General features: G+C 36.2%; 1 protein-coding gene across 3 annotated transcripts in view; it reads right to left on the bottom strand.

The window, feature by feature from the left end:
* tmcc3 (transmembrane and coiled-coil domain family 3) overlaps positions 1–21,992 on the bottom strand; it is a 47,095-nt gene extending 25,103 nt beyond the window's left edge. Inside the window, exon 1 of one of the 3 annotated variants that reach the window (XM_032589958.1) lies at positions 21,612–21,992. In XM_032589958.1, coding sequence (XP_032445849.1) covers positions 21,612–21,656 — 45 coding nt within the window. In that variant the 5' untranslated portion in view covers positions 21,657–21,992. Of the gene's footprint in view, positions 1–1,857; positions 2,191–21,611 lie in introns of those variants that run through there. The other 2 variants (XM_032589959.1, XM_032589960.1) reach the window with 2 other exon arrangements.
* Between the last annotated feature and the right edge of the window lie 4,948 nt (positions 21,993–26,940).

The raw sequence follows: 26,940 nt of genomic DNA on the forward strand, positions 1-26,940 counted from the left end.
CTGCAAAAACACTCCCTGCCGATGTCTCACACCACTGCAGCACTTTTCACTATAATTCTCAAACCAAGAGCGCCCAGAAGCGTTTATTTGGGGCTTTTAAATTGCTCCACGCTCAGCGGCTATGAATTTCAAGGCAGCACAAAAACAGAGCACTTCAACGCCATTAAAACCCACTCCTCGTTCAAAAGTAAGCTTGATATTTCTGATTCCAAAACCGGGACAGAGAGGAATCTATCTGTCATTTTACTCAACACTGAGGAGCTGCAACACCGAGACAAGCAGGAGATGCATGCAACACATAACAGGAAGCCTCTGTTTGACTGACCGCTGGCTGCCGTCCAACAAGGAGGACGGCTTGGGAGTACGGCCCACTCCCCTGGTACCACTTAAACACCCAATCAATATCCCGGGATTTTATGGTACACAATAAAGAAATTACTTAATCGTCTGCATACAGACTGTGACTCAAATAACCAACTGTTGAGGCCAAATCTTAAAATAGACAACACTGGTGTGTTGTCTCCTTACACACTAGAGGAGATACAAACGTATGTTTATGGCAGACTGCAGGAATCTGGATAAGATACATCAAAAAAAGACTGGGTTAAGCCGCCAATTTGGGTTATTTCTTGTCAGAGTTCAAATTTTCAAACTTCCTTAAAGTCTTTATTTGTCCTTTTTATAAACACCAAAGATTACTATGAATTTACAGCAGATATTTTTTTTACAGTGAACAGGCTTGTAATACAGGAACTGTAAAAACTGGAAAGACCAGAAAGGGGCACGGAAAAGCAGACGGGATTTATAGATCGATGATGGACAAACAGAACAATGGATGGTTTGATGGACAAACAGGTGTGAAGACTCAAACAGAGCAAAGCAGGAACAGTTATATTGGCGTACAGATGGACGGATGGATAGGCAAATGAAAGGGCAAACTATTGGATTGTTGGGCAAGCCGACAAATAAATGGGTTAATGAATAAACAGTTGGACTGAGGGGTAAATAGAGTGAAAGAATAGACACATGAATGGATTTCAGGGCAAATAGACGGACTGATGGAACAAATTGACGAACGAATTAGTGGAGAAACAGAGAGCTACATTAATGGACTGATGGACAAAAAGCACAGACTACAAATGACAAACCCCAGTCCCCAAGTGAAGTTGTCCAACTTTATGTCTGCATCTACACACCAGATTCACAAAACTAGGACATTAGCAGGTATTTCAGTCATTAGATTTAGATGTGCAGGACTTTTGTCGTGGAAAAACAGTGTCCTCAGTCAGAGGCTCCTTCAAATTCACTGTAATGCAATCTGCTATAGGAGAACCTTCCTGCCCACATCCATCACCATCTACAATAACTTTTTAACAAATGTTGAATTAATGAGTTACAGCAACATTTAATTTCCCTTTGGAATCAATAAAAGTAATTTTGAATTGAATTGATCTAAATCCAGACTGTGTAGAACCTTGTAATATCCCGTCAATTCATGTTTACATGTAAGTACTTAACATATCAGCTTCAGTTGTTTTAAGATGCGTCTAAATGTTGAGCTAAAAACAAATTAACTTTGGTTTAGAGATAAAACAATGCATAAAAATAGGTGCAAAATACCAATATATTGGTATTGGTTATTGGTTGATGTGTACTATCCTAAGGAAGAAAAAAAACAAGAATACATTTTATGTAAATGAAGATAGTCTTTTTCGAATAAAACATGTCAGGACCTGTGGTTGGTGGAGAGCAGTGAGACAGCTGGATGTAGAAACTGGCTTTACCAATACACATCATTTCAATGTCAAAACATCTGTCTCTGTAAAAATATTAGGGAGTAAACGTTGGTTAGCTTACGTTTGACAACTTCGTCAGCAGCAGAGAAAGCCATATTTACCATTTTCCAGCCGTTAAGAGTTACCGTTTCCCCACTTCTCCTAAACTTTTCACCGCAGCGGCTCAAGCAGGTCCTGGCATAACAATCAGAAAACTCGGACTGGATCCCCCGTTTCGCTGTCCGCGGTTTCAAACGTGACCGTTGACATGTTGGGAGCAACAGATGCCATCACGGCAACGGCCGCCGCGCTCCTGCTGCTGCTGCTGCTGCTGCTGGAAAGCGACCAACGGCGGAGAAGATACGGTCCCTCCTCTCTGAGCTGCCCGCCGCGGTAATCCACCTCAGCCCAGCGAGCCGAAGAGACACAGTGTGTGTTTAGGCCCCGCCCACCCCTGCAAACTGGAGGGAGGGGCTGCGGGGCATATCGAGTACACCCCCAATTTATTTAGTTCACACGAAGAAAATCTGAAAATGTCCGGGGAAGCCATAAAATTTAGATAAAAAGAAGCAAAGACAAGCTGGGGGAAAATATTTTTAAGGGATTAGATGTAGTTTACCCCGCCCAGAAAGGTACGGTTGACACAAAATGCATAACAAAATAAAAATTAAGGAAAATAGCCTAAAAAATAAACAAATAAAGGAGAAAGTTAAAAAAAGAAGCTTTAAAAAAAAAGAATATATGAAGAATACAGAATTTCAACTCCATGAAATATTTTTGTAATTTTGCAGCTAAATTTGTCTATTTCCGGTGATATAACAGGTTTAAAGATACACATTAACTAACACTACTTAGTTTTAGTAAGTATAAATACACATAGATGTATATATACACAAAGAAAAAGAGATCAGTACAGATGGGACAAAAAAGATTAATTGAAATAAATCAATACATATATAAATATATTGGGGTTTGTAAGTTAATATTCACTCATTTTAAAATGATTATAATTTTAAAAAGCATGACTCATTTCTCCACAGTAAGGTCATTATGATCACTGAAGGCTCTTAAAATAAAGACATTTAAATTAAGTGTTTCCAGGAGAAGAAATGCACTTTCTATTTTTCAAAAATATATCCAGGGACTGTACTTGAACTACACACCAAATTAGTCAAAATAATGAACCTTTTCGCTAATGAGGATCGTGTTCTTGTCTCACAGAAAGAAAAACACTTAGAAAATTGTTGGCTTGGAAACTGCAGTTCAGTATAATTCTGTAAATCACATTTGGGGTAAAAATAAGTCCATTATTGCCTAATGAACAAACACAATTAACCTTATCTGATGAAGAAAACCTGCTGAAACACTAATTAGATTAACAGACTTGGGTCATAAAGCAATATAACAACAACAACAGATATTATCCTACTATTTATTGCTGAATGTTATTGTTTACGATGTTGTTTTTGTGTTCACTGGCTGAAACATGTAAATATGACACCAACTTTTTATGTAGGCTGAAACAATGGTCAAATTACTCCGCAAAGGTCTAGGGGTTTGAGTCATAAATCATTTAAAGACACAGTAGCTCTCCTTTCAACACAGTGATAAAGACTCCAATTAGTTTAGATGGTTATTGTGCCTGTCATATGATAGTTTATTGTCCAAACACACATTAAAAATTCATCCTCAGAAGATGAGACCTCTGGTGGAAACTCCGAAATGTAATAAAAAACACTTGCTATAATCACTTCCTTCAACTCATCCGTCATCCATTGTCACTTTTCTTGCTTTCTTAATTCACACGCAGACCCGAAGCCCATTTTACAAGAACAGCAGGTGAGTCAGCCGCCTGCTAATCTTTGAGACGGATGTGCGAGTGTTGACAGGTTACGTGCTCCGAGGCCCGGTGATTCAGGCTGCAGGCCTCAGAAAGGCACCTGGTGCTGAGGCGGCCGGCGGGGCAAAAAGCTCTGCCACGGAAATTTGAATCTGATCCCAGCTGAGTCAGTCCGCTTTATTTCTGTGGGAGCCTGAGTGCATCTGTAGGCGGCTCTTTGCTTCTTCCAGCTGTGATGAATCTTTATTACCTCATTCGCTCTCGGTCCATTTCTCCTGGGAATCGGTGTATGAAATTCATGCTCATGAAGAGGAGCGTAAATAGATAGAAGGCTGGGAGTTAATTGCTGCATTTAATTATGTGCAGATTGGAGCATTCTTTGTACTTTAAAATTGATTTGTCTGAGAGAAATCATCGGATGTGGGCTCCCAGGAAACAACTTCTGCCTCTAAGTGCCATTAAGAGCAGCTCTCTGCAGAGCTGCACGACACCAGCAGGAGTGGAAAACAATAACTAGAGAGCTATTTTCCCTCCTGCTTTGCCTCCATGAGAGCAAATTAAAGCACAAACAGCACAACTATTGATCAGAACAATCCTCATGATCAACAAAACTAGCAACTGGGTAATTTTTTGTTCCTTTATGCTATGGCAGGACAATAAATAGATAACAATATATTGCAATATCAATAGATAATACGATATCTGATGAAATACTCAATTCATCGAACTCCAAACCTGAACTGCACAGCATTCTGGGAGATGTAAACAGCTCAACTAACTCACTCAGTCGCCCACTCTTTAGTTGCCAAGCAACAACTTGCCGAGTAACTTGCGCAGCAACAGTTTCAGGTTTTGCCACTGTGACTCATAACTGCTTAAAAATAAAAAAACAACAACGTGGAGAAAATCGCCAATACTTGACACTCCCTCTAAAACCACTTATAACTGCTTATTTTAATCATTCAAACACAAAATATACCTTAGTTTAGATTAAAACACACATTTTAGCACTACTGCTGAAGCTAACAGCTTTGGTCGGTTTTTTTCTCCGCCCTTGACGGGTGCAGCCAATCAGAACAAAGGAAAGTGAATGGTGCTTCTGGATTGGCTGATTTGAAAACAGCCAATAGCGCATCAAGTAGAAATGCATTTAGTTATTTCATCTTCTGAAGTTGTATTTTCTTCTACAAAAAAACCCCGCAAATATTTATTTTCTTGTTTCTTTATTTTATCTGTGTACATTTATTTTCCATTTTTCTTCTTTAAATATAGAGTGTAAAAGGTGGGTGAGATTAAATAGGTTTCAACTTCTGCCTATCTACTTTCTGAACAAATAGTTATAAAAAAATTATGTTATGTTATTTGAATTGTGAATATGTTTGAAATAAACAGAAAAAACAAACAAATGCCTCAATTCCAGCTGGTGGAAGTGTGACGATTTGATTGTGTTTTGCCATTATAGGACCTGGACACCAAACACTGCAGAAAATACGCAACAGAATGCAATAAAAGAGCATTTTATACACAATTATCTGCAAACCTAAGTGAACTGAAGGATCTTTGTCAAGAAATGTGAACAAAACTGCAAACCTTTATGTTTAAATAGAGCATACTTCACTTTTACAGGGACTGTAAATGTTGGGAATTTACGACCACCAATGGAGGCCAAAATTCACATGTGCGTCAAAGATTCAAGCACTTGCGTGTATTTCTGAATTCCACATTGCATATCACATAACACTATTGTTCTCTTTCCCCCATCCTGAATGTTTGTGTTCTTTATGGACTTCCTGTCTCACTTCCTGTCTCTTTCTTAGAGGGAACATCCAGTTTGACCTCAGAAACACCAGAGACGTCTGGAACAGAGATCTGCAGTCAGTGACCTGTTGGGCGTAGGATCAGGATGTTGTAATACGCTCGAGGAAAACCTGGATGTTCATTCATGTAATAATGACTATTGGTTAACAGTTTATTTGTGCAACAGCCAATTTTTAAAGTGTTCAAAGAAAAATATCTGTGGAGATGAACTCCTTGGCCTCAAAGTTATGTCAGACCATCTGAACGTAGTTAGGGGGTTTTATTAGCTATAAATGAGAATCATTAGAAGAATGAATAATTCATTATTCTTTATTAGATTTTGAACCAAGGAAGCGGTATTTGTGGTTTTGCTCATGTTTCTTTTTCTACTGAATTAAAATAGTTTAGCTACAGTAAACGAGATTGCTGTCTCAATGTACGTCTGGGGTTACAATGAATACATTTGAGTACATTATGTTCTTTTTATAAAGCCAAAATATGGACTACAACAATTTTTTTTAGATCTAACAAACAAATTAAGTGTCTTTGTACAAAGTATGGCATCGGTATTGCCAACACCAGCTTAAATTGTACTTGGTATTGGATCAGAAAGAAAATCTGTTGTATCAAACTTCACTACTACTTCACTGACATTTTTGGCATGTTCCCATTTGGATTGTATGGTGTCATAGAAAGGATAATAAACATGGCAAACAAAATATTGTTCAAACTATTAGTAAGTAGTAGAGTGAGAATTTAAGATATAAATCAAAAATGTAAATATTAACCAGGACATTGAGCTAATCAATGTAACGGATTCTAACCTCATTGTGTGAGATATCAGCCATTTCAAGTCACACTTTAAGAGAAATGTCATACCAGCATCAGGTCCCACATCTTGCATCTTTTGATTTAGCCATCTGACCATGGAAGATCAAAATAAGGAAGGCCCATAGCAGATGAAAACATGTCAGGAATTATATGGACACAAACTAGTATTGTCTCTGCAATTGTTACAAGTGATACATGTCAACTGTTTAAATATTAAACTAGAATTTCCAGTACACTCTCCCAACTGTACAAGTATATAAGTTCATGTTTTGAATTTTTTTCATTGACAATAACACAAGGGCTTCCATTTGGACATAGTCTGTTTTAATTGTGTGAAGAGATTTTGTTAAGCAAGTGATTTATTTTTTTTGTGCTTGAAATAAGAAGATTTTACTTAGACAAAATAAGTTCTGGACTTGATGTTTGCTTTGTAAATATTGATATTCTAGTTTTTAGTATATATTTACTCACAATAAATCAAATTAAATCAAATTTTATTTGTATAGCACATTTCAGCAGCAAGGCATTTCAAAGTGCTTTACATCATATCAAACACAGAAACACAAAGCAGCATAGAATCAATAATCAAAACACAGCATTAAGTCAAGTTCCATCAATAAATTTGTAATTGATTACGTTTCAAATACAATTCTAAACAGGTGGGTTTTTAGTCGAGATTTATAGGAAGTCAGTGTTTCAGCTGTTTTACAGTTTTCTGGAAGTTTGTTCCAAATTTGTGGTGCATAGATGTTGAATGCTGCTTCTCCTCGTTTGGATCTGGTTCTGGGGATGCAGAGCAGACCAGAACCGGAAGACCTGAGAGGTCTGGAAGGTTGATACAACAACAGCAGATCTTTAATGTATTGTGGTGCTAAGCCGTTCAGTGATTTATAAACTAACAACAGTATTTTAAAGTCTATTCTTTGAGCTACAGGGAGCCAGTGGAGGGACTTTAAAACTGGTGTTATGTGCTCTATCTTCCTGGTTTTAGTGAGAACGCGAGCAGCAGCATTCTGGATCAGCTGCAGCTGTTTGATTGATTTGTTGGACAGACGTAGAAAATAAGTAATATTTTCTTAGTATCAAGCTTTTATATCTTACTGAGATAACTAAGTACAAAAACACTTAAAATTAGAAAATATTCTAACATAAAAGCCTCTTGGTAAGAAAAATTAACTTGTCAGAAAAGAAACCAAGCATAAATCTCCTTTATTTAAGATATTTAATCTTTCTAAGATTTCACTTTTTGCAGTGTTTAAATTGATTAATTACTAACTTCAGAGCTTCTCTGGTTTGCAAATCGAAGGTTCATTAATCTCCTCCAGTGTTGACGTCATTCCTGCTCTGCGACGTCACTGCCTGCATCGGTTCCTTTACCTCTGGGTTTTACAACCAGCATGTGAGGTGAAGACCAAAGTGAGAAGAGAAAGTGGGAGCTCATTGATACACCTTAGTCAGACAGGAAGGGAAACTCTCCAGGGCAGACTGTGTTCAGACATGATGAATAAAAGTCAAACACCAGCTTTAAACAAACATCCCTATCAAACTGCAAGTGGATGTTTATGTTTAAGAGATAAGAGAGGGTTTATTCAATAACTGTTTAAAGAAATTAGCATTCAAGACAGATTAAACCTGCTGTAATGTCCTTGTAATTTTAAATTCAGTCACCGCTGTGGGAATGTGTCGATATCCTGCAGAGCACAGCAGCAGAATAATAAAACTCTCTGCTGGGTGGATGTTAGCATTAGCATAATTCCTCTTTCATTCCTGGTGTCAAACAGGCTAAGGACAGATTTCTCACATGTTTAATCAATGAAATGAAAAGAGAGACATCCACTCATATCATAACTGGAGTATTACTGGAGTTAATACATCTTAAAATAAAGCAACATTTTCTCACTGCAGCTCCTTTTTAATCTCGCCTCAAATGGCATCACTCTTAATAAAGCTGCCAAACCTCTGCGCATTTTATCATAAGTCAGTGCCAGACATTTAATTTTCTTTCGAGACGTTCCTTCCTCTCGTGTGAATTTCTCTTCCTGCCCCTATTGCTGCTGATCCTATCATTCCTCTCATGACTTTTCATTTTATATTAAACTGAGGTCTAAAAATATAAAATTCATACTTCAAAACCGCAAAGTTCCTCCATCTCTTCGTCTCTCATCAGAGAAAGTGTTGATTTCTCACATTTTGAGTGAGAAGTTATTTTTCTAAATGTCTCCGCAGTGGAAAAGATATTTTTCTGTTACATCCTGGGGCGGTTAAGAAACACGGGTGACTCATGCTTTTAATGTCAAACTGTGGGTCAAGAGCTGGTCAATTTGTAATCATCTTTGCTGCCCTGCAAAAGTCAAAGAGGGACATTTAGAAAACTTTGGGAAAAGACACTCAAGTTGTCCAGAATTAAGTAAAAGTCACAAGAGGAATAAAATCTTTCCAAAAAAAGTAATTTTTGTTTAATTTACTGTACTCTTCAGCAGTGACCGGATGTTTGCAGATTTCAGCAAAAGAAATTTAAGACTAAAGACTGTTTTAATACCAATGTTGACTGATGCGTGAGCTTGAAAAAACAATAAATAAATAAACGGAATGGTTAGCAGAACTAGCTGCATTACAATGAACAATAGAAAAACTCTTTACGGCCTTAAAACTCATAATGCCAAAGTTAAAAAGTTGTTTTTTTGCAGCTAGTCTCATGTGGGTTAGCAGTAGAAGTCAGCAAGTGTTAAAAATTAACGTCATCCAAACAACTGGTGATTAATTTTTACTCCTTATATACACAAAAAAGCTAGCTAGCTAGCTCAATAGCTAGCAAGGCTAAATTAGCAGCTAGTTAGCGTTAGCCTCAACCACCTCAAGTCACAGAATGAAACGAAGATGTTTAGATACAACCTAAACTTTTGTCTGACTGAAAAGTCCCCTGAGAAATAAAAACTATGTTAAAAAGTCCTACCATGACAAAATTTAAAACCTATTTATATATTCTAGCCAACTGACACTTTAAGTAAAGGGATGCTAACGCTGATGCAAATGAGCAACATTATAATCTGAAGCCTCCAGTCTACAGTGCTTTACAAAAGGTTTTCACTCCCCTTCTTCAATTTCTTCGCATATTGTCAAATTAGGATTTTATGTGACAGAACAACAGAAAGTTGTGCGAAATTGAATATTTATTTTCAAAATATTTTAAAACTATAATAAAAATCTGTATATGGAAAATTGGGGGCAGGGGGAAGCTATAAGAAACACAAATTTTCAGTTTGTCATAAATCATGTAGGGGCACAGAAAAGACAAACAAAGATCGTTTTGACAAAGAAATAAAATTAATTAACTAATATTTCTGATGATGCTGGTTTAACGTATTTAGTTATTTCATGACAGTCATGCTGGCAGCTGATTAGAGCAGAAAATGTCACACCAAGGGACAGTCATAACTGACCAACTTATAGTTTTTCCCCAACTGTCAAGCCCATAATACTGAAAGAAAAGGCCCGTTTATCTATATAGCACATTTCTGTAACAAGACAACTGAAGGCACTTTACATGAAGAAAACAGAAGTGACAGTAAAGTAAAGAAAAACTGGACTCCACTAAAACTAATTGGATGAGTTTCTTAATATCTTACTGAGACCATTTAATCCTGGAATGGTGATGGAAAGCTGACTTTTTAATTTTCGTTCTGTGTTTTTGAAGGTTCAAGTCTGAGATTTCAGTAGCTTTTAGCCTAAATTGCAACAAACTTCCTCTTTAGGTCCAAAAATAATTACTTCTTTTTTTTTTCTTTTTCTTAAAGAAAAGTTATGCCACATCTACACTTTGATTTGTTCTAAGAATCTGTTCAGTGCTTGAATAGTTAGCTGTGTATCATCTGCATATTTCTGCTCCTGGTCAAAAACAACCAGTCGGAGCCAGGAGGAGGGTCAATCAACCTCATGTACGCACTGCTAAATGTGCTACTGGTGGAAAAACAACTTACGGTTACAGAAAAACAGTTTACCTGCCATGAAAAGGCAGACACAAAGAATGCTAACGAGCATTAGCATTCATTGCAGGCTATGTTGTGGTAAACTAGCCTAGCAAAGAGCAAACAGGATTGGCAGCATTAAGACCCTCTCCCTGACTCTGATTGGTTGTTTCTGACTGACTAGTGTATTTCTGTAGTTAGCACTGGGAGCACTGGGAGAATGTTTTCACAGGTTATCTAACTTATATTATACTGCCGTAAAGATAATTTTAACAAAAATGTGAAAAACATATTTAAGTGCAGCTTTAAAGCACTAACATGACAAAAAACAATTTAGAAAATTAGAAAAGAAATTCTTTATTTAGAATGAAGCTGATTTTTAAAGATTGCTTGACACAAAAATTGCCACATTTGTGAATCTTGGCCTCCAAACTACAAAGTTTCCACCAATATCCAATTGCAACAGAGACTGGAGGTTGGGGATTAGAGAAGACTTATTATTCTGGGCACTCACATGTACGCCAGGCAGAAATAATCAGTCTGACATGATATCATCAAACACTCAGAGGTCAGCTGTCCTGTCTGTTGTCCAACATCACTAAATCCTTTCCAAGAACACCTCGTCAGCTGCAGCAGACGAGGTGAGAGCGTTGGTTATCTGTTTGTGATGGCGCCTGTCATTGGGTTTGATGGAGCAGGTAGAAGACAAAGAGGCTGTGAAGTTGACTTGTTGAAGACCAAAGCTAAAAGTTGAAAGCTGTCACACTAGGTCAAAGTTTCCATGTTTCATTCTTATCTGGACTAACACAATATAGTATTTTAATAAAATAAAGAACTCTGATTTACATAGAAAAGGGAGCTGAAACATAAAATCCATCAGGTTTGCCTTGTATAAATATACACAAACATTATCCTAGATGTTGATAATTTTTCTATTACTTTTGTCTGCAAGGTTTCCCCCAGAAAACTTGCTAAGCCCGGTGGATGGGGTGCTCGGCAGTCATTCATCCAGCGGCCCACCGTTAAAAATGTTAAAAGTTGACAGGAAATTTGAAAATATCACTTAATAATTATGTGTTATTGGAAGATTAATATCTGAACACCAACTATAAAGTCTTAAAAAATTCAAACATTTAAAAAATATATATATAAATAAGCAATACTAAGCCTGGTAGGCAGGGGCATAAGTAAAGCCTGGTGACCCGCCAGGCTTATAACACACCGAAAGGCTTATAACACAGGTGAATCCACATCCACCTGTGTCTGGATGTGGATTCTTCACAAACCTTTGAGTTTACTGAAAGGGTGAATCAAAGAGTAAAAGTTACTGAATGTTTGTTTAATTAAATGAATCCTTTCTGTTGTACTTTCTGTATTTTTAATAGGCAGTGAAAATGTCACTATAAGGTTTGTTTAATGCATCAACCTGCCAACCTTGAGCCAGAAAAACAACTTTGTGCCATTTTTTATTGTAGTTAAGGGCCACAAATGGCCCCCAGGCCGCACTTTAAGCACTCCTGAATTAGTGGGAACCGTAGCCTCCACGTTTCTGTTAAACTCATCCTTCCATTCTCAATAAAAAAAGCAACCAGAAGAAGAAGAAGCTCCACTGCTCCTCCTCCTCCTACTGATCCTTCTTAGCTCTTTTCAATCTCCACAATAGTATTTTGCTCTTTAGGTTCCCTCCTCTCCAGCCGACTCTTTTGTTCCCACCATCAGGGGAACTAAATCAGTGGCTGAGCCGGGGGATGTGGGAAAAAGGCTAACGGTAAATTTAAGCAGATGCGTCTCCGTTATTCACTCAGCTTTATATGCTGGAGAGTTTTATTTTGTTGCAGTATAAGTGACCTTGATACAGTTGTTATGGAGAAGAAAAAAGGGGAGAATAAATCTGGATTTGAATGGGCCGAGCAATGACAGTGAGCATAAAAGGGGTTTAAATCTGAAGAGTTAAAAAGAAAATGCTCTTTAAACTTAAAATTATAAATTATGTCCATGTACAACAATTTCTTTAACAGATTGGACAAGAGGATTTGTCATCTCTTGAACCCGTCATCTGCATATTTTTAACTTTTTGTCATGTTACAACCAAAAGGTTTGATGAATTTTATTTGGATAGAAAACCAAAAGTGTGAAGTAATACTCCGATATAAAGTCAACTGCAGTATTGGTGTATGTGTAACAGGGTTTTATTTGAACAATATTACAGATGTGATGAAGTTTGCCAAAATTTATTTACTTATTCTTTGAATTTATTTTGTTTAGTTAACAAGTTGTTTCTTCAGATATTTATTAGTGTTTTAAGTTCTGTTACGCTGCTCTTGACAGTTGGTGGTCACCATAGCAACGGTAACTGACAGCTCCTCCCCCATTTCCTGTTGCCGTCGGTAACTGTGGCATGTATTAGAATCAACTCTGTGTTTTCTTGGGGCGTGCTGTGGTGGCGTAGTGGATAGCGCGATCCACGTTTGGAGGCGTTGAGTATTCGTCGCGGGTTCGATTCCCGGACCCGGCGATATTTTCCGCATGTTCTTCCTCCTTCTCCCTTTCCTGTCAGCCTACTTTCATATAAGGGACACTAGAGCCCACAAAAGACCCCCTGGAGGGGAAAAATACTCTGTTTTCTTTACAAATGTCTTATTTTATCATATATTTTAGACAAATTAAATAATATTCAGTGTTTCATGAGTAATTTAGCTATGTTTTGTAAACGTTTTTAACTGTTATTATTATTAATGTTGTCAATTTTAGTCATGTTTAATTTTGCAAATGTTAGTTACTGCTAACTGGGAGCCATTGCTTTGTAGTTTGTTTAGGGTTATTTATTGTACTTTATTTAATGTATAGGGGCAGAAGCTGCTGGACTGATGTTAACCACCAACTTGATTTTCTATTTTCTTAGAATAAATACAAAGAACCTGAATGTGTTTGCTGTGAAGTCAACCTACTGGATCTGAGACGAACACAGAAGTGTGTAAAATGCCACCAATTAAAAAAAAAAACTAGAGGAAATAAATGTTACTGTTCCAGCTGATTTGACTGCTGTTTACACTACACAATGGCTACTGTAAAAGAAAAGTGTTTTGTTGCTGACTTTATGTCCAGAAATAACTTGTTGCCTTTTTGTTGGTTGTGAAGGAGGCTCTACTAATGCTTTTCAAAGATGTGCATTTGTATAATTGCGTTTGTTTGGATTAAAGTGACAAGAGGCTTGAAAACAGCTCAAAGAGGCAGAACTGACCAGACTAAAACCTCATTAATTCAGAATCATTTTGTGCAAAAAATGTAGACCTATCCTAACCTGTCCAAGGAAGCAAAACAGGTTACCTTTAAACCGCTTCAATCTGTATGAACTATTCATCAAAGAAACAGGGACCTGCAAAGAATTTTCTGTTACTACATTTATTCTCACACAACGTGGCCTTTCTTGGAAAATAAAATTGCTTTTTGCCATTTCTGTGGGTTCCTGCTGCTTCAGCACTCAAGCAGTTTCACTCCATCTCTGACAATCGCTGTTCATTGTTATGCATGAAAAACCTGTGGCTCACCTCGAGTCAATCTGCTCCAGTAATCACATCTCAGGTCATTACAAGCCCATTCAAATAGTTTCTTTCAGGGAAACACGACGAAGGTCTGAATTTATTTCATTTCACATCAACAGAAATATGTTGACTCCTTCAACATGTTTAAAAATCAGTGGAATAAATAGAATCTATTGACAAGAAGCCGCTTAAAGTTACTTTTGTTTAATCAGGGGTCATAATGAAATGTTTTAAACCAATTTTTACATGCTTTCTGATATCATTAGTCTCCAGAAATAAGCTGTCAAGACATTTTCAAGCTGTATAAAAAGAAGAGCTGGACTTTTTCAACTGTGTTTCTAGAAAATAAAACAATTTAAGCTGATAAAATAAATATGACAGCTCCTGTGAAGTCAGAGAAATTTAATTTCTCATAAATCTCAACATCAAGATCCAATATGGCTGCCATGAGCAATGTGGACTTACACTTTTAATCATCGTCTCAAGCACAAATACTGCTCTAGAAAAACTTCTTTAAGACATGAATAAAAAAGTGTCACTTGTATCACTAAAATGAGCAGTTACTTCATTTAATCTTCAAATTAATTCATATTTATTGATACCATAATTGAGCAAACAGTGGAGAAAATAGTAAAACTTAACAATTCCAAATAGTTTTGGAGGTTTTTAAACATCATTAGTTGGAATTTATCGTGACAACAATAAATCAGAATTCTCATGGTACTGAGAAATTTATCACTATAAATTATAAACAATACGATACATGCCCACCCCTTCTGCCATGTGTTTAAAGCTAGTATTAGCTGCAATACATTATTTGCACTTTCAGTTGTTTTTATCTCAATGAATCATTTGCACAACCTCTTAATTAGAACATGTTCCTTCAGTTAAACATTTCTCTTACACTGACTTTAGTTGATTAGTATAAGCGAGGCAAACAAAAACTGAACGGCTTTGTTCAACTCATCGCTAAAACTACAGAAACACTACAATCCTTAAGCAGAAAATCAACATCATTGTTCACAACGTCTTCTGTTTGCTGATTGGCCGGATTGAAATTCATCGTGAGAGAAATCCAACTCAATGGGAGAAATCCCAGACAGAACAGTGAAGGGAGATGAGAATTGATAGGAATTGAACTAAGATTGGTAGTCCTAACAGATCTAAAAAAGAAAAGTTTGGTCTGATTTAATTCCTGAAAGTAGGGAAAAAATAATTATGCAGAGTGTGTACACATCGGATCTAAATTGTATTAAAATATGCTGAGGCCTGGGTCGTAACCAAAACTATTTGTTTAGCTTTTATTCACAACTTTAATATGCCAAACCCTGCAGCTACACCACAGCATAAGCAGATGTGACCCTTTGAGTTCCTGAATGCTTTCATAGGATGCTGAGGGCACCAGAGGCAGCTTGAAATAAACATCTAAAGGGTCAGGCTTTGAAAGCATGCGGGGGAGGTTTGCTGGGACACCAGCTTTCATGTGTCGCTGTCCCTTTGCAGGCCCAAGTCACAGCCCACTCGGCACCAGCAGCTTGTGACATTTTAGCTGCTTTGTCTTCTCTTCCAGCGTTTTCAAAACCCTTCTGTGGTTTTATTTCAACATAAAATGGCAAACGTTGGGATATGGAGGGTAATGGAATTGGAAGATAGAGATTTGATATTAGAAAATGAGAGGTCAGAGATAAAAATATACTGTTTAACAGACTGGCATTCAAAATGTCAGAAAGCTAAGCAGAGAAATCGCCAGCATGGTGAATAAAATGTCTGCTAATTACAGAGATGGCATCATCTAATTGAGGCACTTTTGTGCAACAAAATCAGTTCAACTAGGTTAGTTTTTTGTTTACTTGTGTCTCTTTTACAGACAGTGCTAATTAACAGAATCATTACTACTTTATTTTTATAGAAAATGCTTCAGGATCACTATTTTTGTCTTATTAATGCATCTTTCCTGGATAATGTGACTAATCACAATTTCTTGAAATAAATATATCTTCACATATTGCATTGTTCTGTTTCTGTATTAACTAGGATATCTTGTAAAATGTACTTTTGACTTTTTTAACATATAAAGTACTCTTTGTAAAGTGTCTATTCACTTTACACGGAGTGAATAGACATTTTACACTCCAAGGTTTTGTTTTGGTTAAGTTTCCTTAGATAAAAAACTTTTTAACCACTCTGAATAATAAACTGAACGTGATTGACAACTGGGATCAATTAGAAATGTAGGTAATGGACTTGGAATTTGTCTGTATAATTTGACTTGTGTTGTGCTGTAAAAATAAATTGACTTAAATTGAAATGGAACAGAAACATTAAAAAAAAACTTTAGAAATTAATTCTGCAGCCAAAAGTGTAATTGTTTTTGGGGAAAAATGAGAATCTAGATCTATGTGTCTTTAGCAAAACGTGCAATCTGATGATGTAAGAACCAGATTATTGATTAAAGATGTTGAATTGTAATAAATAATATTGTTTCTTAGAATTAACCAATGAAGATAAGCTAGAAAAGACAAGTTGGGGGATGTACCAAAGATGTTAGCTTCACTGAAACTGCCTCTGTTTAAAATACAAAACCTTTTCTGGTCGGTGGCTAGAGGCTACGAGAAAAAACAAGGTTATATGTTAATGAAGATGAAAACACACAAACACACACATGGCTGTGTCGCTGTTTGACTCAACTGGACAAGTCAGTGAACAAATCCTCTTAAATGCAGCATAATGCTGCTTATACATGTGGATAGAAAATGCCCTTTTTCTCTATAGCTTGGCCAATTTGAGAGAAACAGTGTTGAAAATCACATTAAATTATAGGAAACTGGATTTACTGGTTTAGATGATCAAAAAAATGTCATTTTATAAATAGTTACTGCGATGAAATATGGCAAAGGGATCAAAATCACAACTGTACAAAGCTATCCTGGTGCTTTTAGATTATTTTATCACTTTCAGGCATAATAATTATATGATCACATTCATCTAATTTTGACTTGTTTTTTTATTATATATAATCCTCATGTATTACACATACATTAAAAATATTGCTGCTATTATTATTGTGTTGGCTTGACATTAGGGTCATAAAGATAAAAACAAAATTAAAATTAAAACATTCTATATATGTTTTTAAATAGCAAAAATAAAGAATTTATTTTACTTTCAAAAGCTTAGATGACTGTTCTAAATAAATTTATGTTTCTTTAATATGATATATCTAGTTAAAATCTGTCTAATTTACTTGGGTCTAAAAATTTTCAATGAACTGCTAATTGCTAATAGCTAAACATGCTACGACAATGTAATACTTTGTTGTAATTTCTGAAATGGGTTATTGAATCTGTAAACTTAAATTTAATTTAATCATTTAATGGTATTTCTTTTCTTGTCTTTCTTGGTCATGGTTTTAAAGACTAAAGCAATTAGGAAACACTTCAAGTTAGCAATAAGCATGCTAGCAAAGGCACAGCTAGCATTTAGCTAACGCTTAGCAGCTAAATAGACAGTTTTCCCTAGATCTGAGACCAATTTTAGTTAAAATTTATTGTGTGAACACAAGCAAATCTCTAAATAAAACAATTATGATTTGTCACTCAGTGAAATGTGAATACTTTTTTTCTTATGATAGCTTAAATTTGTATTTTTCTTTAGCTTGAATAGCTAAAGCTTTTTATCTATAATCTAGTGTTAGAGACCTTAACAGATGGTTTCTAAGGCAACCAGTCATGCTGTATTTTTATTCTTAAATATTTTTATGAATGTAGATTGCTTTTGCACAGTGAAATTCATGTGACTAATATCTTTTGAGATTCCTGATTTACATAATTTTTTCCACCATGTGGATGTGATGGACACCCAGAGTGAAATGTCTGGACAGCAATTACTGTAGCTGGAAAAATACCGTATGAATAATTAAGTGAAAGCAATCAGTGAGGGAACATAATGGATCAGAACCAGCATGAAATGTCCCATTTGTGAGAGAACATAATTAGTTTGTAGAAGAGTGACGCAAAAATGTGAGGCCTCATTAAAACATCATTTCTATCATGACGATATCAATTATGTAGTTAAAGACAGGATATCATGATTAATGTTCACTTTTGTCTATAGAGGCTTTAATTTGATTTTGATTTGCAGGTGTTTAAAATCAAATCAGCAGCTTGTAGTCCACCAAGCAGAAAAAGTTGCTTTGTTCTCCTTCTGAATGCTAATTTTGAGTTTGGCATCTCCTGGAAAATATCAAAACGATGACTCAGGCCTGCATGCAAACTTGTCAAGCAATTAAAGCGTGCTCAGGTTTTTTCTGTTCCTTCCTGAGAATGCTGATCTTAAGCTACAGGTTCATTCCTAAGCCGACGGGGAAGTTCAACAGGAAGTGGATCGCGACAATTTTCCCCAGAAGCCTGAGGCAATTGACAAACAAGTTTGACCTCACTAAAAGTGAAACTCGCAGGCAGGAGAAGCACTTTACTTAATCAAAAGGAGTTAAAAAATAAATGTTTCCGGCTGAACATAAAAACCTCAAAGAAAAGCAATAACTCTCAATTAACACAAACACGCAAGAACAGAAGAAAATGTCTTTCTGTCTCTCCTGGACAAATTTATTTAAATTATCCAATAATTCAGCATCTGATGGACAATAACTGGATGAAGATAAACTTTGGTAACGTGATTTGTATCACTAAACTGCACAAAGTAATAGGATTTAATCATATTTTCAAATTTTCAATATTTATAGACACTTTAATTGAAATAAAATTGCAAATCTTGACAGTACAAAAAAAATTTTGGGTTATTAAAATATCCTTATTTGGACCTTATTGTGATTATAAACTAAAATCAGTATCATAATAAGAAATTTATCACAGTAAATGATAAACAATACAATAAATGCCTTCCTAATTCAGGGGTGGGCTTTTTTTTAATTGTGTTTTAGATATTTATCTATAAAACAATAGGTGAATATAGAAAATCACCACATGCAAACTGTTAAGTACGGTAGAGCACCTATCATGCTGTGGGTCAGTTTCTCTTAAAAACAATCTGTAATAAAATGTTTACCAGTGGCACAAATGTAGTAATATTATAATATGTTTGGTCGTAAGAGACGCCTCAGTACCTGTGGAGGTTGAAGAATGGAAAACAAAAAAAACAGGAAATAAAGCTTCAACTTTCATCCATTGTACACCAGACCAGATCAGATGAGATTTCTTGGAAACTCTGGCTGAGCTGATAACTGAAAACTCCTCCATATATCTTACAGGTAGCAGAAAATATGCACCAGAGGGGAGAAAAGCAGGTTCTAACAGCTGGAACTAATTCTGAATTACCAGGAAGAGAAGCGAGCAGAAATGCTCAGATGTACAGACACTGAGAGGAACCCAAGAGTTTCTTAGAACTATGCTGTTACTTTTGTTGAAATGCAGAAACAAAACCAGATCACTGACTGGTATTGTTCTTAATCAGAGTATCTGCAAGCATTGAAAGTCAACTTTATGACTTTTTAAGACCTTTTTAACACCATCTTGAATAAAATTCAAGACAAAAAATGGACGGTTGATGGAACTTGCTGTACTTCAATCAAGCACAGCAAAAAGTATGAACCAGGCTTTTTGCTTCTCACACTGCAGATGGCGCTCTACCATATTTACCCCCAAGTTTTTTTGCTCTGAGTAATCTTGTATGCATTGGCAGTAGAAGTCAGCCAGTGGCAAAAACAAGCGTAGGAAAGCTAGCTAGCTAGCTAGGGTATACATGTTAGCAGCTAGTTAGCGGTAGCATCAGTCTCCTCGAGTCACACAACACAACGAAGATGTGCGAGTGCGACTCAAACTTTTGCTTGACAGAAAATCAAAACTACATTTAAAATTGCTGCCATGACAAAATTTAATAGTTACATTTTAAAAATAAATTTAAGACATTTTAAGGCATTATTTTAGACACGAATTCAAGAGTTTTTAAGAATATAGTAGTAGTGGCGTTTTATAACACAATCAAGTAACCATGTTATCTTCAGTTGTTGAAAAAATGCTATATGTAACAAACATGACTTAAAAGAAAATTGACGTTGTAATTTAACACCATGAAATTGGGCCTCTGTCTCTTTAAAAGCTCTGCCTTCAGGAAGTCATCACAACATGGCTCCTTGATTAAAGCTTTAAGAATGTTTTTACAAGCGTTGCACTGAGAAGTAGCTGGCTTAATTAGGTGTTTGCTAATTGCTGCTGGCTAGTCTGATGGAACTAAGTGGTGGACGCTTTGGAGTATGGAAACTGCAGCTCAGAGGAGGAGCTTCGCCTTGAAGGCGGGGCTAGGTCCACCAGGCATTTTACACAGCTGAATGGTTGCCATGGAGATTAAATTATTTCTTAAACATGCATGAAAGAATAACAGCAACACTTCTGGTATGCTTTATATGAAGGAATAACATTATGACATGATTTAAAGCTAGAAAAAGTTACAAATTTTAAATTATATTGCCCGTTAACAGGCTTTTCATGACTTTCCAACTGGAAACTGGACAAATATCTATAGCAGTTGCATAATTAATCAAAACTTTTAACTCTTTTTAAATTTATGAATTAAAGTCAAGGCCGGCTTTGGATTCAAGGAAGAAATAAAACTAAAGTCAAACTATCCTACTTAAGCATGAAAGTACAAGAGCCCACATGGAGACGCAGGCCTGTGCTGCTGACACAATCTCCTCTGTCAAACAGTGAAAAACAGAGATTAATGAGAGGGACGGGCACTGCGCTGCAGAAACAGCCACCGCTGAGGGTTTGTCGGCACATCAGGGTGCAAAAACCCGTGATCACAGCCGGCGATGAAAGATAAATGCAGATCAGGACCTGACAAATCAGGGAGCGATTAAAAAGAGGCTTCTCTCCTCGGCTGTTTCCTGGTTTGTGGACTGAAGATGACTGCTGGCGTGACAGGAAGGGCCTCATTGTGCTGCGGCAGAGGGTTTACGTAAGATCTTGGTGTGCAGACATGGACGTGATGCACACTCTCAGCACAACAACGCAACGTTTTCTTTTTACAAAACAGAAACTTGGTATGGTATTGCTAGAAAAAAAAAACAATCAACCAAACAAAACAAAACAAAAACATGTGCATCGGAGCCGGCATTCCTCAGCTGTTACTCAAACCGCGAAGGCCAACGGCAGAAGCATTTATTTAGAATGAAACATGGTGAAACTTGTCTGACTCAACTATTAGCTGTTACAAATGCACTTCCTTCACTTTTACTGTAAGTCCATGTAAAGGTTTTACTGCACAACTGTAGTAAGAACAAACTTTCAAAAACCAGAATATGATTCATAAAGACATCTAAAAGTCTCGTTGCTAGAGTAAATATCAAGTTTGTAATGGCGGGTTTGTTTTTCCCAACAGCAAACTTCAAAAAACGCAAAATATTACAAGTATTTTTGTCTAGTTTCAAGAGCAAATTTCTTCGTACACTTAAAGTAAGAAGAAATGAACTTAAAGTAACTTATTAGCAAGATATAGGAGCTTTAATTCATCAAAACTGGTGAAAAATACTATCAATCAATCAATTAATCAAGTTTAGTTGTGTAGCACGTTCAGCAAAAAGGGAGTTCAACATCATAAAACGAAAACCAGTAACAGCTATTACGTTTTGACATTGTTAAAGGTTTGCTAGTTCCACTGAAACATGTTGCTATCAGTGAAATAATCCGCCAGTTGAACTAGTACTTTCTCTAAAACAAGCTCCTTCATCTTGCTAACAAGTAGTTGCAGATTTTGTGTTTTTGCAGAGCAGAGATTTGACTGGAAACCACATCCAGCTAGCGGCAGCAGCAGCAACAACAGAGAGAGTTTTAAAGTGCATTTCTACCTCTGTCACCCAGATGAGCGGGATGGCGCTGTAATTCTTCCTCATCCCTCCTCTCCCTCAGAGCCTGAGGTCAAAGTGCATGGAAGTGCATGAAGCCCCCTGTGGGTCGCTGGCACTCTGAAGCTTCAGTACTCCAACAGAGCAGCAAAAGCAGCAGCAGCGTCTCTCTCTCTCTGTGTTTCGTGTGCAACAGTCTTATTGTGAAATCTTCCTCTCCGTGTGGCAGCAGCTATTAGAATCAAAGCGGCTCGGATTCCTCCGGTGGAGGTGTGTTTTCAACATTTATAGCCACCAAGAGCTCTCTCTCTGGAGTAAAGGCATGTTTTATTTCCCCCCCCCCCTCTATGATTGCTATCACAGTAGCAGAAACCTGCCAATAAGGAGCGAGCAGGCGGAGAGGACGAGGAGGTTTCAGGGAAATGAATGAGTGCAGGATTCGCTCCCTGAGGGGAACACGTTTTACTGAACAGGACAGCCAGATAACGGCCGGCGTGTTTACACGGCCAGGCTGGACTCTGCACTCCCGCTCAGGCTCGCTGGGACATTCTGTCCAAACCGGGAAGAAGCTGCTTCTTTTTGTCACCCAGCCAACCGAAAGGATAATAAACGAGTGATATTTTGAGTTTGTCTTTTTTTTGCTGTTCTTAGCAATTTCCCCCCAAGGAATGAGTGACTGTGCTGTTGATACAGATTCAAACATCAGACAATAAAACTCAACATTTGTTTAAATTCCTGCAAAGTTTGCAAATTGTGTGGGGGGGGTTTCTCTTAAGAGACAGTAGACAGGTGAAGATGTGCAAAAAAACTTAAAATAAATGAGTTAATCATTGCAATGACATTATGTCACAGTGAAATTTTTATTTAATTTAGTTTTATTTAATTACGTCCACTTAGTGGGTGGAAAAAAAATCCACATTTACATAATTTTAAGAAGCATAAAAAATAATTAATATAATCTATTACAAATAATATAATGCAATATAATATAGTAACGTTTGCTTAGAACATTTGTACATTTTATTTCATTATGTCCACTTAGTTTGTGGAAAATATTCAAATTAATATATATATATATATATATATATATATATATATATATATATATATATATATATATATATATATATATATATATATATACTGTATATATTTTTAAACTTTTGAATATATTATTTCATGTTATATATATATATATATATATAAAAAAATATATATATATATATATTTTTTTTATATATATATATATATAACATGAAATAATATAACAGGAAAAAATATAACACAACATAACAACATAATAAAAGTGCTTGCTTGGAACATTTGTAAATTTAATTTAGTTTAATTATATCTTAGTTTGTGGAAGAAAATGCACATTAAAATATATTTTTTTAAACATATAACATAAAATATACAAAAATATATTATAAAATACCATATTTTATAATACATATGGTACATGTATTATGTAGTATAAAATAATATTTTACATATTTAATGATAGAAGATGTACAAATCCCCACCCTTAAAATAAATTTGTTTATCATTGCAATGATATTGTGTCACAGTGAAATTTTAAATAAAATAAAATAAAATTAACTTACTGGGCAGAAGACAGAAGAAAAAAGTAAAGTAAAATAAAATAATAACAATGCTTTGCTTGGAACTTCTGTAAATAAATATCTATAAGGCTAAATACTAAGTAAGGTGAAAGTCTGTTACTTTAAGCTCCGTCTAAAATGGGTTATACCTCATAAGTATCGAAACAGCAACAAGAAAATAATAATATTTATAATTTAAACTTTTTAAACAACTTGAACGGAAACAAAAAGTAGAATTTTGCCTACAGGTTAAGACAAATGGTTATTTGAGAACCACAATAGGGTTCTACATGCAAAATAAAATGTGATGATTTTGCTAAAGTATTATTTTTAATGTGAGATGTTCTCAAGTTAAAAGTTGGATTATTGAAACTGATTTAAACAATACTTTAAAAAAAACAGCAGCTATGTAGTTCTGCATGGCCTTCTGTTTGTTTACATAAACCTGAGTTTATAAGAGATTAACTCAGTATTTTACAGAGGATGGTCCAAAGATAATTTAGATAAAATAAGGAAGCATTTAACCTCATTTGCTCTTCGTCCTAAGAATTTGACTCCTATCGAGGCTGCAGATCGGACTTTCATTTAACACAGTTTTTAACATTTTCATAAACAAAACCATTCTGTTCTACCACACCCTGTAATTTCACTTGCATAACTGTGCTTGAATGTACGGCTTGAAGTACCAGAGGGAAACAATCAGATGTCAAATCACTTCAGCTGACTCCTTTAGTCCAAGTCTAATTTATTTAGAAAGTTTCATATAAAAAACAACTACTGTATTTTTCGGACTATACGGTGCACCAGATTATAAGATGCAGTATCAGTGAACGGATCTATTTTTATATATAAGGCGCATAAAGCGAAACAAAATACGGTAGTCGGATAGGTCAGATTTTATTCAAATCATTAACAATAACTGTGAGTATTACACAAAAAAGTGCACTCACTTTTTCAATCATTCATCGTCTACGAATCCATCAAGTTCCTCGTCTTCGGTGTCAGAATTTAACAGTTGGGCGATGGCGGCATCAAGCAAGCCCGGATCCCTCTCGTCATCATCCGATTCAGTCTCATTGCTGTTGCTTGGCTGTTCATTGATGATTGAAGCACCGTACGTATCAGGAAAAGTGGTTCGCCACCCCAAAACAAGTCTGTCTACCATAGAAAGCTGACTCCACGAGGTTTCTGACCAGCAGCGATTATGCTTCGACAATCAAAGGGAGTGGCTTCGTCGCTTACCAAAGTCGTAATAAAACATACGATACACTTTTCATGCATAAGGCACACCGGAATATAAGGCACATTGCCGATTTTTTTGCAAAAATAGGGATTTTATGTGCGCCTTATAGTCCGAAAAATACGGTACTACGTATATCCTAATTGTGCTGCAAAAATAACATAAATAAAAGACAGAAAGAAAATATTCCCCAAATGTGGTTCATTTACGCCCTATTTTATAACTACAGAGTTTGGTGATATGGATTATTAAATTCATACCAGTTCTGATTGCTGATTTCTGATAAGTTTTTTGGCACTACCAGAGCTCCATACAATGTCTGATTGACGAAGGTTCCTGGTCACTGACGTCTGCCCAGCAGCCCATGGCCATAAACATAAACGCTGACGCTTTTTATCACCCTTTACGCCCAGATGAGTGCAGGAAAACCATTAAAGCAAACCCAAGATTTGGAGAATTAGTCTGGTAAGCGCCGAGGAAATACCTCACACTTTCCTCGAGGAGCAGAAACCACTCAGGGGAAAACATTGACTTGTTAGCGATGTCAAATAGAGAGATAACGAGGAAGAGGTTTCACCCTCTTCATTGCATTTCTGCTGCTGGCATAGCTGCCACCTCAGCCAGATGCTGCATCAGCAGTCACAGAGTCAGAGGCTCAAATTATCTGCTCCATTTGCAGACGATGATTCAGACTGCAGAGAGACGTAGACGTAGCTGAAGAGCAGCAGCTAATAAGCCCCTTGCTGAATAAAAAGCGAGAACTTCAGCTTGGAGTGCGCTGGGAACGCTTTATAATTACGCATCAAAGCACTCACAGCTGATTGTTCTGAAATTACTCTGAGGATTTAAATGCGACGCCTCCTTCACTTTGCAAAACGAATCTCCTCTGAAGTCTGAATACAGATGGGAACGGATCCGTGTTCGCTTAAATGCTGACAGGAGAGGATGCCAGAAGCCTTCAGAGCCAAACTGATGAAGCTTTGGAGACCGGGCTGACTCGCTGACACAGATTAAGAAAAGAGCGCCCCCTTTTGGCCATTAAACGCTAGTAAAACTCACCTTGTGACGATTTTCTTCTTCTGCTTCCACATCCTCCACTGGTTTGAGGAAGAAGCGACAAAAACAAAAAGTCTCCTCATTTAGCAGCTGCAAAAGTCTGAAATTACAAAAAAAAAAAAAAAAAAAAGGTTTTAACTGTTGGAAAATGATCAAACATTTCTGTACACCAAGTGGAGCAAAAGAAAGAAAACAGTAACAGAATATTGCTCCAGTTTAACTGTATATACATTTCACTCACTGCCAAGCAACTCTGGTTGAGATTTAAATTTAATTTAGGATTCTTTAAATTTAACCAAAATCTAAAGAATTTATTCATGTGAGGGCAAACAGAGTAAATTTCTACCGAAAATCTCAGATATTCTCCAGAAAAAAACAAGAAAATTTCTGAGCTCCAAAAGTCGAAAATTTGCTAGAAACAAACTCAAAATTTTGAGGTCAAATTCTAGAAAATACTTGGGAATTTTTCAGTTTCAAAACTAGAATTGTTTTTTTTTTCTACAAAATTTCTGAGATTAATCTCAAAATTACTGATTTTTATTTTCTATCAAAATCTTGACTTTTAAAACTCAAATTTTCAAGTTTTTTTCTAGAATTTTTTTTTTTTTTAGATTAGTCTCAAACGTTCTGAGTTTTTAGCCTAAATTCATATAGATTAACTCTGGCCCTACTGAACTTTTGTACTTTAGTTATAAGCTGATTCATTCACAACAATGGGGTAAAAAGGCACACCTGTAGATGAATCTTAGGGCAAGTCAAACTCACCGTTTGCTTATGAAATATGAGAAAATCAAAAATAAATCATCAAGGATATCAGATGGAAATCTTTGGATGTCCATAAGTCTGGTTCATCCTTGTCAAAATGTTTTGAAGTTCATTTCATCGGTTCAGTTACGCTAAAGTATAAGAAGCGTTCTCGCGAGATCTTGTGATGGGCGGTTGAAACTTCTCGTCGAAGTGGCGTTTGATTCGCGAGGCGCCATCTTGTGGCTAACGGCTCCTTGTAAATACAGGTGAGGTTTTTTGTTTACTCCTGCATTTGATAGCGGTGTTAGCTTGAAACAAGTGACTATTTGAGACTCTTATTTTGAAGTAAAAAAAAAAAAACCTTAGAAAGGAATACTTCGTGCACTGCTGGGTTATAATCACACAATTTGATGGCATTTCCTCGACAAGCTAGCTAGTACCGCTAACAAAAACCACCAAAGAAACCATTGGCTTCCATTATGGATTTTTGTTTGTTTAAATATAATGTTTAAAAACACAATGTGTTTCATTAAATTCTTAATAAGAATGGGATATGGGAACTAAATGATTGTGTGTGCCTCAGTCTACTTTTGCATTAAATTTAAATATTCTTTGTTAATCCCAAAGGGACTAACAAAGTCCCTTTGGGGACCCATTAATTCCCATTAATTCAAATTCTTCAAAGAGT

This window comes from Xiphophorus hellerii, chromosome 17 (assembly GCF_003331165.1).
Source record: "Xiphophorus hellerii strain 12219 chromosome 17, Xiphophorus_hellerii-4.1, whole genome shotgun sequence".
In the NCBI taxonomy this organism is placed as follows: domain Eukaryota; kingdom Metazoa; phylum Chordata; class Actinopteri; order Cyprinodontiformes; family Poeciliidae; genus Xiphophorus; species Xiphophorus hellerii.